The sequence below is a fragment of the Sciurus vulgaris genome (genome assembly GCF_902686455.1).
Source record: "Sciurus vulgaris genome assembly, chromosome: 7".
In the NCBI taxonomy this organism is placed as follows: Eukaryota; Metazoa; Chordata; class Mammalia; order Rodentia; family Sciuridae; genus Sciurus; species Sciurus vulgaris.
In genome coordinates this window covers 34714201-34728266 of record NC_136467.1, presented here as the reverse complement: position 1 = coordinate 34728266, position 14066 = coordinate 34714201, and the positions used below count along the sequence as shown (strand labels likewise).

The following is a 14066-nucleotide window of genomic DNA, read 5'->3' as shown; positions in this document are numbered from 1 at the left end:
ATCTTGGTGAAAATGCCTGATAGACAGTGAGATAATAATCTGGAGCTTGATATAGACACTATAGACAGAGATTTTGAAATTATCCTCATAGAAGAGAATGAAAGGAATAATAAGAGATGAGTGCTCTGAGCTCCTTCTTCTCCCACAAATACTTAGAATAACCCCAGAAGTCTGTGTGACATCTAGAAAGAGAAAGATTAAGCAGTCCTAAATTGGGGAACATGGGGGACAGGGGACGTGGTATAATAAGACACTTGAATGCTCCCAAAATTCAAGACTTCTCTTGGCTAAATGAAGACTAAACTTAACTTAATGTGGAATTATTTCCTCCTCTTCTGCCTCCTTGCCTCTTCTGCCACTGCTGCTGCTGCTGCTTCTTGCAAGGGAGTAATAAATAATGATGCTAAGAGGTTGACAAAAGAAGAAAGTATCTTAGCTATAAACTGAGAAAACAAATTCTTAGGAGACTAACAGAAGAGTAACACTGCCAACTCAACTAGACAAAAAAATGAAGAGGAGGCATGAGTCAAGGTTGTTCAGTGACAACATTTCCTTCTATGGCAGATATCCAATGTCAAGGGAAATAAGCTCATACCATGAGAAACCAGAGTGCTCTGTTAAAATCACTAAAGAGAGAGAAAGAGAAGGAGAAAACAGAGGCGGCTTTGCCATCTTTAGAACAAAGATAAGATCTTCGGGATATGGGACACAGACATCATAAATGAATGATGCAAGTTAAATTCAAAATAGCCTGGTGGTAATGGTGTACTGTAAGAACTGGTTAGCCTGAAATTGGTTGGTGTAAAAGAATATTAGAGAATGGGAAGCTCAATGTGTCCAACAGATAGATGAACAGTAGACTGTATTGAAGAATCTATCCAAGATGATCAGTGAACCACCACATGACTGCCCAAGGAGTTTGGACTCCACCTTGCAGGTAATGGGAATTTATCAAAAATATGTGGGGGACCGCCGCGGCGGAAGGGAGGACAGGGCCGCCCACCTCCCGAGCGATGGTGCCTGCGCAGGGGCGCGGGCCGCGCACCCTGTGGAGAACCTGCAACTGGCTCATGGCAGCCTTCTTCGCGCTGGCTGCTATCGTGCAGGTCAATGATCCAGACGCAGAACTGTGGGTGCCATGCCAAAAGCACAGAGAACCAAGCAGCTCTCTGCAACCCTTGACCCTGATTGGAGGCAGGAACACACTTACAAGGCACAAAGAGAGGAGGGCAAGAGAAGCAATCATAATCATAAGGTGGTATATGCTATACCTGCAATGCTGACCCTGCTTGTTGGAGTCAACCCTCTTGTCACAGGGAGCTGTCTGGTCTGGTGATAATCACAGCATGGATGAGCCTCTGCCACAGTTCATCAAAGAATCCAGTTGGTGGAAGAATTCAATTGGTTGTTGCCATTGCAATTGCTCTTCTCCCACTTATCTCATGGGTCTACATATATATAAACAAGGAAATACGGTCTTCCTGGCCAACTCACTGCAAGACAGTAATTTAAATGAATTCAGGAATTGTTTTTTAAATAAGAATTTTCAACTTTATTTTATAAACATTGGGGTAACAGGATAATTTCCAAGTCACTTCAGGTAATTTGTGCTAATATTGAAGATGATGTTTAAAAAAGTCTTAAGAACTTTCTAAGATTGCTCACAGTACAAGATTGGATGAGCTAGTAAGAATGGGGTCTGACATTCTCCAGATGCCTTTTGTGAAAGGTGTTCTGCCATAATATAGTAAAAAGGCACTAGAGCAAAAGTTATGAACCATGAGTTCTTCAGGCACCATGATACATGCTTGTGGTCCCAGCTACTCAGGAGGCTGAGGCAGGAGGATTACTAGAGCCCAGGAGTTTGAGGCCAGCCTGGGCAACACAGCAAGATCCTATTCCTCCAAAAAACTAATAAAAATAAATTCAGTATCTATATGACCTGGGCAAATATATAAATCTCCTGATGGATATTTTCTTATCTATAAAATAGAATTAATACATGATAGAGCCCTACTTATACATCAAGCTGGATGATATGAGCGCATTCTGAAAATCTGAAGTATTTACAGATTACAAAGGGCTACACATGGGTAAAATAGAGGGGAGCAGAGTTTGGGTAATATACTGAAGTAGAGGTAGGTTCAGGAGAGGCCTCTAGCTCTGAACTAATCACAATATAGTGAACTGGTACAGTGGCATGAAATAAATGAGGACTCTATAGGAAACAAGTGAACAGAAATACCTGAAAAGAAAAGGAAGTTGAGGATAAAAATGGAATTTGGGACCTACCAAGATGAAAACAGGATATTAATTATTCATAATTACTCACTGTTCTAAATGAAAAATTCATACTACTTTTGAAAAAGAATGTTCAAAGTAACCCTAAGGAGAAGGTTTTAGAGCTACACTCTCTAACATGGCAGCCACTAGCCACATGTTGCTACTGAGCATTTCAGATGCAACTAGGGTGACCAAGAAAGTAAATTTCTAATTTTTTTCCACTGCCATTTTAATTTAAAAATTGATATTCAATTATTAGAAAACTGTGAAAAGTTTTTAGACAACTTGGGCATATGAATCTTTTTCAACTATCAATTTGATATCTAAATGAGATCAAGCATTCCCAACCAATATTTAGTGTCCAAATGGATAGGCTGTAAGTGTAAAGTACACACTAGATTTTAAAGACATTGTACAAGAGAATGTAAAATATTTTTTGTATTGATTGGTGTCAAAACATAGTATTTTATGACATACTGAGTTAAATAAAATATATTAATTTTACTTTTTAAAAAAAAAATATGTGGGGGAAGAGAAAATGACAGATTTATTTTATACTAGGAAAGGTGACTCTGTGTTTTAGCTGGCTATTGCTCTTTCCATTCTTTCATGACCAAGATGGCCACTAAGCACAATGGAGGAAAAATCCATCCCTCTCATCTAGGAAGCCTTCCCAGGGTTCACTTTCACTTACAGGGAATTACCCTAAATTCAGTCACACAATCATACCTAACAGCAAGGTATACACATTCCACTGAAAATCTAGTTTTTCAGCTGAGCACACCACCCTGGTTCTTTTATAAAGATGGTGAATTAACGTTTGATTAGTAATAAACTCTGCCCATGATAGCTTTCATTAATAGCTATCCCCTTTCTCTCTCAATGTAAAAACATTCAACATGGAACTTAATATATTCTTGGTTCTAATTGATTAGTGATAGAATAAATGGTCAAATGAAGAATATTTCTATATCTTCTAAGAAATTATTAATATATCATTCAATATAAACAATTATCCTTGATTTAGGGAATAGATTAGTGACAGACCAGAAATATATCTCTCCTGAGTAAAGGGATTTTTGCTTTGTTTTTCCTTTCATCACATTAGATTTTTATTTGTGATTTTGTCATATTTTATCTTGGCTTGCCATTTGGACTTGGTTTGGATGGTCTTTAGTCAAGAAACTAGATACAATCATCTCCCAGACATTTTCTTAATTAGTTCTGGTACTTTTACCTTTAATTTAATAATTCTTACAGCATTTGCACCTCAGTTTCTTTTGAAAATCTAAGTTGGCTGAAACAACAAATAAGTCCAAAGATGTGGCACTTGTTCAGAATATTCCTTTGAATTTTTCTTCAGCTCCACCACTGAAATAATTAATTGTGAGTTGAGAAATTTAACTTCCAAGGCACTATACAAAGAGAGTCATCATTAAACTAATGTCAATGTCTCAAGATCTGGGGATACAATAAAGCGTTAATTTAAAATATAATGCTACTGAGTAAGCAACAAACTATAATGAAATCCATTTTAAGAAACATTAAAGCCTTATAAAATTTTCCAGAACTAGAATTGAACTGTAGCCAAATACTTTTAAAAACTAAATCTAATCTGACAAGAAACAGGAACTGCTACATGAATGTATTAGATAAAACAGACATTTGAGAGAGGAAAAAAAATCACACACACAGAAAGGAAAAACTCAGATAAAAAGTAGCATGTGATCAATGATGTGACTTAAAGGGGAAAATGCTGGAAAAGTGCACAGGACGGTTCAGTGGCCACAGCATGGACAAAAGGCTAAGTAATGGGCTCCTCTGTTAGGATAAGTGGAGACAGTTCTTTCTCAGCTGCTCACTGTCACAGGGAGCAGAATAGGAGCTGGAGGAAATCAATTGAAACAAAAAAAAATGAGTGCTGACCATCTTTAGCTAGAAAGAAGGAAAAAAAAAAAGGAATCTGCTGTCTTTTCTCTTCACTTCACGTCTCTAATCTGATTTTCCATTACACACCATGACTCCCTGTCACCTCTAGATTGACCTGTTTCCTTGAAGACCCATATCCTTGCCTTTACATCTTCCCTCATCAACTTCCCTCCTCAAGAAAGACATCACATGACTGTAACATACCCATTCTCCCAGGGCCAATTGAGCCTGTGCTCTCTGATGGTGACAGCCCCGTTATTATCTTTTCTCTAAATTCTGCATTTGATCTCTGTCACACAATACAAGCACTTAACTATGTACAGGCTAGTAGCATTGCGAGGTTGTGTTACACATTGGTCTTATAACTAGAAGGGATACCACCCAGGAAGAGAAACCACGTTCCATGTCTCTGATGACCTACTGTGCCTGGTGCAAAGACAAACACAGATTAGTGACAGCTGTAGAGAAGGCAGCCCAGACCCAATGCCTCTATGTATGTTTCCTTCTCTTCTTTCTGGATGCCACTTAATACATGCAATTATTAACACTCTCCTAATAACCATCTACCACTGGCACCTGACAGTCTCTCTCTTTTCTTGGAAGTTTTCCTCCTTCAGAACCAAAATAGTAAGGGAAGGAAAGAGATGAGGGATTTAAATTTCAAAGATGAATTGGCTATTTTCAAAAGGCATTTGTCCTTGACACCCTCAAAAATATGTTCTGCCTCATCTTATAGAATTCCAACAACCCCCTGATGTTTTATTTGGTGTTTTCCAGGAAGGCTAAGAATCCATTGCCTTTTATGTCATTTTCGCTAACAAGTACAGAATCTTGATATGAGGTTCTTTGGATTAGGATAGGCTCTAAATCAAATGACAATTCTTTGTAAGAGAAGAGGAAACAGAGTGACAAACATGGAGAAGAAGACCACATGAAGACAGAGACAGCTTGGAATGATAAGCCTACGATCTGCCCAATTCCAGCAGCCACCAGACTGTGGAATAGGCAAGGAAGAATTCTCCCCAGGAGGTTTCAGACAGAACATGACACTGCTGAAAATCTTTACTATGAACTCCTGGCCTCCAGGTCTGTGAAAGAATAAATTTCTGTTGTTTTAAGCGATCAAGTTTGTGGACATTTGTAGGGCAGCCATAACAAACTAATATAGCCCCTCATAGAACTCTACATGAAGAGATCCAGTAAACTGTGTGTATCAGCTCAAAGTGGATCAAGGACCTAGGTATTAGACAAGAAACCCTACATAAGTACAAGAAAAGGTAGGCCCAACACTCCAACATACTGGCACAGGAACTGACTTCCTTAATAAGACCCCTAAAAGTGCAAGAAGTAAAATCAATAATCAATAAATGGGATGGTATCAAAGTAAAAGTGTCTTTATAGCAAAGGAAACAATCAAGACCCTGAAGAGAGAGCCTATGGAATGGGAGAAAATCTTTACCACCTGCACCTCAAATAGAGGATTAATTTCTGGATATATAAAGAATTAAAAAACTTAACACCAAAAGAAAACCAAGTAACCCAATAAACAAATGGGCAAAGGAACTGAACAGATGCTTTACAGAAGAAGAAATATGAATGGTTCACAAATATATGAAAAAATGTTCAACAATGCAAATTAAAACTACACTGAGATTCCTTCTCACTACAATCAGAATGACAATTATTAAGAATACAAGTAATAAATGTTGGCAAGGATGTGGGGGAAAAGGTACACTCATACATTGTTGGTGGGACTGCAAATTGGTGTAATCACTCTGAAAAGCAGTATGGAGATTCCTCAAAAAACTTGTAATGGAACCACCATTTGACCCAGCTATCCCACTCCTTGCTGTATATCCAAAGGACTTAAAATCAGCATACTCCGCTGATGCAGCCACATCAATGTTTATAGCACAATAACTAAATTATGGAACCAACTGGAGTGCTTTTATGAATGATAGATAAAAAAATGTAGTATGTATACATGAATATTAGTCATGAAGAATGACTTTATGAGAAGATACAAGATGGTGGACTAGAGGGAGGCTGCGCTCCTTGTCGCTCCGAAACTCCGGTTTCAAGCAGAGGATATCTGTTTCTTGGTAAGGCAGTTTTTGCTGCTTATCGATCCCCTGCTGTTTACCCCATTTGTCTGTTGTGATCACCTGCAGTCTGCCAGCATATCGAGCAGTGCAGATTGCTCACTGTCAGGCGGCTATCATCCGCCATTTGCCTGCCTCTCGCCTGTCCATCAACTGCCTTACTCCTATCCATCACCCAACACGCGAGTTTCACCTCCAGATCGTCCAACAATAGTCAGCAAACTGATCACCGACCGCCAGTGGAGCACCAGCTGCCTGCTGTTGCCTGAAAGTTCACTGTTACAGTACCTGCAGGTTTGAATACATGTGGCTGCCGCCATTTTGAGACAACAGCCAGACCCCGTAGGACCCCTGGCAAGACTGACTGAGCCCCGCCTCCAGAATCCCTCAGCTCCACCGATCACTCACTGCCTCTGGGGCCCTCACATCGACTGACTGCTCCCTGCCGCCAGGATCATCAGACCGACTGATTGCACCCGGCCTCCAGAATCCCACAACCACACCAAACACACTCAACCTCCAGGACCCCTGCCGGACCAACCACATCCCACTTTCAGGACCTCCTGCTGACCACGGGAACACCCTGAACTGCAGCCCCCATTGCCAACACGTTTTGAAGCCAGAGCAGCCATCTTGGATAATCCTGGAAGCTGTAGCTCCTGATTTTTAGGTGGGGCAAAACCCTCCTGAGATGCCTGCTGGAGGCTTGAAGCTCATTGTCAGGTACTTCTCATGCATCAGGCTACTGACTCTGGGAGGTTTCATTGCTATATGACTGTTATAATGTAGATTTTCTTTTTTTTCCTTATTGAAAAAATTTAAGTTTTTATTTCTTTACTTTTCTTGCTCTCTTTTCCTATTGTTTACCTGTTCCCCTCAGAGTCTCTTTCTCCCTTTCTTGCATGCTAACATCCAATTTCTTTTGATTACACTCTCACCCTTTCTATTATCTAGAACTTCTGTATATTCTTTTCTTATCCCATTAATAGCCACATTCCACATCCCTCTGCATCCTCTTTGTCCTCCATTAGAAACTGCAGATGTTATTGCAAATCTGTTTGTTTTACTGAAGATAATATTTGAACTCATTCTGTTTATTATGACAATTTTGTTATTGTCTCCATAGGGGCTATTTGGTCTAGGATTGCATAGTGCCTGAATTGGGCACTACAAATATTGATCTCCCCTTAAAGAAAAGTTTTCAGAAATCTATAGGGCCACTATAAGCCTATAGGGGGAAATCTGCAAAACCCCAGATCTGCACTGCTAGAGGGGAAGATACATGAACAACATGAAAAAACAAGGGAACAAAATGATCCAAACAAATCTAGATTCTATATTAATAGAATCCAATGACAGTATGTTAGAAGAAATGTCAGAAAAGGACTTCAGATTATACATGATTAAGATGATTCGCAAAGCAAAGGCATGGTATTGGTACCAAAATAGACAGGTAGATCAATGGTACAGAATAGAGGACATGGACACAAACTCTACTCTAAGAATACAAATAATCCAGTTGACAAATGGGCTAAGGAAATGAATAGACACTTCACAGAAGATCTACAAGCAATCAACAAACATATGGAAAAATGTTCCACATCTCTAGTTATAAGAGAAATGCAAATCAAAACCACCCTAAGATTCCATCTCACCCCAATTAGAATGGCGATTATCAAGAATACAAGCAACAACAGGTGTTGGCAAGGATGTGGGGAGAAAGGTACACTCATACATTGCTGGTGGGGCTGCAAATTAGTGCAGCCACTCTGGAAAGCAGTGTGGAGATTCCTTAGAAAACTTGGAATGGAACCACCATTTGACCCAGCTATCCCACTCTTTGGTCTATACCCAAAGGACTTAAAATCCGCATGCTATAGAGATACAGCCACATCAATGTTCATAGCTGCTCAATTCACAATAGCCAGACTGTGGAACCAACCTAGATGTCCTTCAATTGATGAATGGATAAAGAAACTGTGGTATATATATACAATGGAATATTACTCAGCAATAAAGAATTATAAAATTATGGCATTTGCAGGCAAATGCATGAAATTGGAGAATATCATGCTAAGTGAGATAAGCCAATCTCAAAAAGCCAAAGGACGAATGATTTCGCTCATAAGTGGATGATGACATATAATGGGGTCAGGGTAGGGTTAGTGTTAGGGTTAGAGTTAGGGTTAGGGAGGGGGGCAAGTATGGAGGAAGGAAGGACTGTATAGAGGGAAAAGAGGGGTGGGAGGGGTGGGGGGAAGGGAAAAAATAACAGAATGAATCAAACAACATTACTGTATGTAAATTTATGATTACACAAATGGTATGCCTTTACGCCATGTACAAACAGAGAAACAATATGTATCCCATTTGTTTACAATAAAAAAATACATTATTAAAAAAAATAATAATAATAGCCCTGAATGTTAATGGCCTAAACTCATCAATCAAAAGACATAGACTGGCAGAATGGATTAAAAAGAAGGACCCAACAATATAGTGCCTGCAAGAGAATCATCTCATAGAAAAAGATTTCCACAGACTAAAGGTGAAAGGATGGGAAAAAACCTACCACACACATGGACTCAGTAAAAAAGCAGGGGTTTCCATCCTTATATCAGATAAAGAGGACTACAAGCCATAAGTTAGTCAGAATGGACAAAGGACATTTCATACTGCTTAAGGGAACCATAAATCAAGAAGACATAATGATAGTAAATATTGATGCCCCAAACAATGGTGCATCCCTGTACATCAAACAAATCCTTCTCAATTTCAGGAATCACACAGACCACAACATAATAATTCTGGGTGACTTTAACACACTGCTGTCACCACTAGATAGATCTTCCAAACAAAAACCAATGAAAGAAACCATAGAACTCGAGAGGTTTCAAGATGGCGGCCTAGAGGGTGGCTGCATTTCATGTTGCTCCAGGACTCAGGATTCAAAAGAGGAGATATTGAGACACTTGGGACCAACTCAAAGCAGCCGGGTGACTCTCACCTGTTGGGAAGGCGACCCGGATGGGACGGTGGTCCCGGAACGCAGGAAACTTTGTGAAGTAGAGCTGCCGGCGAGACGCCCCTCCCCCACTGGAGCAGTGAACTCGGACAACTGGGAGCGCCGTAAAGGAGGCTGCTCGGCACAGCGCTGGGACTCGGAGCAACCACTGGGGCTCCGGCGGCTGCCCAGGGGAGGAGTGGCGAGGAGAGCTGTGTGGACTCAGAACACCGGCGCCTGCCCTGAGGAGGAGGAGGAGGAACGTGGCTGCTTGGATTCGGAGTGACTGCACCAGAGCTAGAGGCGGTTGCCAGAGGAGAAGCTCCGCGGCGAGCTGTTTGGACTCTAAGGGACTGCTTCTGAACACCGGGGCCAGCCCTGAGAATGAGGAGGAGGAGGAGGAGCGTGGCCGCTTGGATTCGGGTGACTACACCAGAGCTACAGGCGGTTGCCAGAGGAGGGGCTGCGTGGAGAGCTGTTTGGACTCAGACCACTTCTGAACCCCGGGGCCTGCCCTGAGGAGTAGGAGGAGGAGGAGGAGGAGCGCGGCAGGTCGGTGGACTCGCAGCGACTGCATTAGCGCTCCAGGTGGCTGCTCAGAGGAGAAGGCGAGTGGTGAGTTGTTTGGACTTAAAGTGACAGCGGGTGAACACAGGGGGGCTGCCTGGAGGAGAAGTGTGGTGGGTCCATTGGTCTTGAGTGGCCGCACCAGAGCTCCGGGTGGTTGCCCAGAGGACCCGTGCTGCGGGTCACGTGGATTCAGAGCCACTCAGAGCAAGCGCTCCTGAACACTCGGGGGGTTATCTGGAGAAGGAGGAGGAACGGGGAGGGTCACTTTGACTCGAAGTGATTGATTGCCCAGGGCTATGGGTGGTTGGTGGGAGGTGGAGGCACGCAGTGAGTTTCTTGGACTCCTAGTGACCGCACCGGAATACTGGGCGGCTGTCTGGAGGAAGAGGCGTGTGGCGGGTCTCTGGGTCTCAGAGCGATTGTACGGGGCCCCAGGTGGCTGCTTGAGGAGGGGCCGCATAGCCAGGTGATTAGGTGCAGAGCAGGGTCCCAGGATCTAGGAGGCTTTTGGGTGGAAGAGCCGCACAGAGACACGCTTAAGGCGGAGCGAAGGTTCCAGGCCTGCGGGCAGATTCTCCGAGGAGGGGCAGCCTAAGGAGATTCATCTGCGAAGGGTGAGGCTCCCAGGCCCAGGAGGTAGGGCCGGGCCCCTGGGAACTTTGCAGAGGAAGGCAGCCCAGCCCAGGCGGTAGCTGTAAATTGAGGGGAACCTCTAGGAGGGTACTGACCAGCGAGACCTCCCCACCGGGTGAGTCTTCCCTGCCAGGTGAGGTTTCCCCACAAGGACGGTAAAACTAGAACTCAGGCCCAAAAAGGCCTTCCCTCAGCCCGCAGCCTAGGACCCCTTTGGATGACCATTGATCAACAAGTGGAGGCACCTCTGCCCAATAGCAGGGATTATACCCCACCTGAAGGCCACCACTCCTAGAGAGGCAGCTTCCTTGTGGAGCACCGCATTATCAACTTCCTCCAAGACTTCAGGCTACTGAAGGCTAAGGGGGGATATATATAGAAATCTTCAGGGACATTGTAAGTCAATAGAGGAAATCTGCAATATCTCAGCGGTCCACTGATACCTGAACAATATGAGAAAACAAGGAAAGAAAATGCTGCAAACAAATCTAGATGTTACATCAATAAAACCCAAAGACAGCATGGCAGAAGAAATGAGAGAAAAGGAGTTCAGAATGTACATAATTAAAATGATCAGAGAAGCAAACGATGAGATGAAAGAGCAAGTGCACGCACTGAATGATGAGATGAAAGAGCAAATGCAGGCATTGAATGATCACAACAATCGACAGTTAAAAGAGCAAATACAGGAAGCAAAAGATCATTTCAATAAAGAGTTAGAGATATTGAAAAAAAACAGAAATCCTTGACATGAAGGAAACAATAAACCAAATTAAGAACTCCATAGAAAGCATATCCAATAGGATAGAACACCTGGAAGACAGAACCTCAGACATTGAAGAGAAAATATTTAACCTTGAAAACAAAGTTGAACAAACAGAGAAGATGGTAAGAAATCATGAACAGAATCTACAAGAACTATGGGATATCATGAAAAGGCCAAATTTAAGAATTATTGGGGAAAAAAAAAAAGAATTATTGGGATTGAGGAAGGCCTAGAGAAACAAGCCAAAGGAATGAACAACCTATTCAATGAAATAATATCAGAAAATTTCCCAAATCTGAAGAATGAAATGGAAAATCAAGTTCAAGAGGCTTATAGGACTCCAAATACACAAAATTACAACAGACCCACACCAAGGCACATTATAATGAAAATACCTAACATACAAAATAAAGACAGAATTTTAAAGGCTGTGAGAGAAAAGAACCAAATTACATTCAGGGGGAAACCAATACGGATATCAGCAGATTTTTTCAATCGAGACCCTAAAAGCTAGAAGGGCCTGGAACAACATTTTTCAAGCCCTGAAAGAAAAATGGGATGCAAACCAAGAATCTTATACCCAGCAAAACTTGCCTTCAAATTTGACGATGAAATAAGATCCTTCCATGATAAACAAAAGCTAAAAGAAGTTACAAAAAGAAAGCCAGCATTACAGAACATTCTCAACAAAATATTCCATAGGAAGAGATGAAAAAACAAAGAAGCAAATCAGCAAAGGGAGGAATTATCCTAAAGGAATTGTCAAATAAAGGAGGAAACAAGTTGTGTCAACAAATAATAAATAAAATTTTAAAAATGAACCAAATGACCGGGAAACCAAATCATATCTCTATAATAACCCTGAATGTTAACGGCCTGAATTCATCAATCAAAAGACATAGACTGGCAGATTGGATTAAAAAGAAAGATCCAACTATATGTTGCCTGCAAGAGACTCACCTCATAGATAAAGATACCCATACACTAAAGGTGAAAGGATGGGAAAAAACATACCATGCGCATGGACTCAGCAAAAAAGCTGGATTATCCATCCTCATTTCAGATAGTGTGGACTTTAAGCCAAAGTTAGTCAGAAGGGATAAAGAAGGACATTTCATACTGCTTAAGGGAAGCATAAATCAGCAAGATATAACAATCGTAAACATCTATGCCCCAAACAGTGGCTCATCCATGTATGTCAAACAAATCCTTCTCAATTTCAGAAACCAAATAGACCATAACACAATAATACTAGGTGATTTTAACACGCCTCTCTCACCACTGGACAGATCTTCCAAACAAAAATTGAACAAAGAAACCATAGATCTCAATACACAATCAATAATTTAGACTTAACGGACATTTATAGAATATACCATCCAACCAAGAGTGAATACACTTTCTTCTCAGCAGCACATGGATCCTTCCCTAAAATAGACCATATATTATGCCACAAAGCTAATGTTAGCAAATACAAGAAGACAGAGACACTACCATGTATTCTATCAGATCATAATGGATTGGAAGTTAGAAATAAATGAAAGAGTAAAACACAGAAACTATTCCAACATCTGGAGATTAAACAATATGCTATTATATGATGAATGGATAATAGAAGATACTACGAAGGAAATTAAAAAATTCTTAGAGGTAAATGAGAACAAAGAAACATCATATCAAAATCTCTGGGACACTATGAAAGCAGTACTTAGAGGGAAATTTATTTCATGGAGCGCATTTAATAAAAGAAGTAAAACTCAACAAATAAACGACCTAACACTACAGCTCAAAGCCCTAGAAAAAGAAGAACAGAACAGCACCAAAAGTAGTAGAAGACAAGAAATAGTTAAACTCAGAGCTGAAATCAATGAAATTGAAACAAAAGACACAATACAAAAAATTGACAAAATAAATAGTTGGTTCTTCGAAAAAATAAACAAAATTGATAAACCTTTAGCCACACTAACAAGAGAAGACGAGAGAAAACCCAAATCACTAAAATTCAGATGAACAAGGAAATATCAACAACAGACACGAGTGAAATACAAAACATAATTAGAAGCTATTTTGAAAAATCTATACTCCAACAAAATAGAAAATTTCGAAGACATCAACAGGTTTCTACCGACATATGAATTGCCTAAACTGAACGAGGACATAAACAATTTAAATAGACCAATTTCAAGTACTGAAATAGAAGAAGTCATCAAAAGCCTACCAACAAAGAAAAGTCCGGGACCAGATGGGTTCTCAGCCGAGTTCTACAAAACCTTTAAAGAAGAGCTCATTCCAATACTTCTCAAAGTATTCCATAAAATAGAAGAGGAGGGAACCCTCCCAAACTCATTCTATGAAGCCAATATCACACTGATACCTAAACCAGACAGAGACTCATCAAGGAAAGAAAATTTCAGACCAATATCCTTAATGAACATCGATGCAAAAATTCTCAACAAAATTTTAGCAAATCGCATACAAAAACATATTAAAAAGATAGTGCACCATGATCAAGTAGGTTTCATTCCGGGGATGCAAGGTTGGTACAACATCAGGAAATCAAATAAATGTAATTCACCATATCAATAGACTTAAAGTCAAGAATCGCATGATTATTTCAATAGATGCAGAAAAAGCATTTGATAAATACAGCACCCCTTCATGCTCAAAACACTAGAAAAAATAGGGACAGTGGGAACATTCCTTAACATTGTAAAGGCCATTTATGCTAAGCCCACGGCTAATATCATTCTAAATGGTGAAAAACTGAAAGCATTCCCCC

At 40.7% G+C, this 14066-nt stretch overlaps 1 protein-coding gene across 1 annotated transcript; it reads left to right on the top strand.

Annotated features, from left to right (window-relative positions):
• Positions 1–973: 973 nt before the first annotated feature.
• On the top strand, positions 974–2791 carry LOC306666902 (transmembrane protein 220-like). The gene is made up of 2 exons (XM_079149200.1): positions 974–1255; positions 1317–2791. The coding sequence occupies exons 1-2, from the start codon at positions 1014–1016 to the stop codon at positions 1510–1512; spliced, it is 438 nt and encodes a 145-aa protein (XP_079005326.1). The 5' UTR covers positions 974–1013; the 3' UTR covers positions 1513–2791.
• The last annotated feature ends 11275 nt before the right edge of the window (positions 2792–14066 follow it).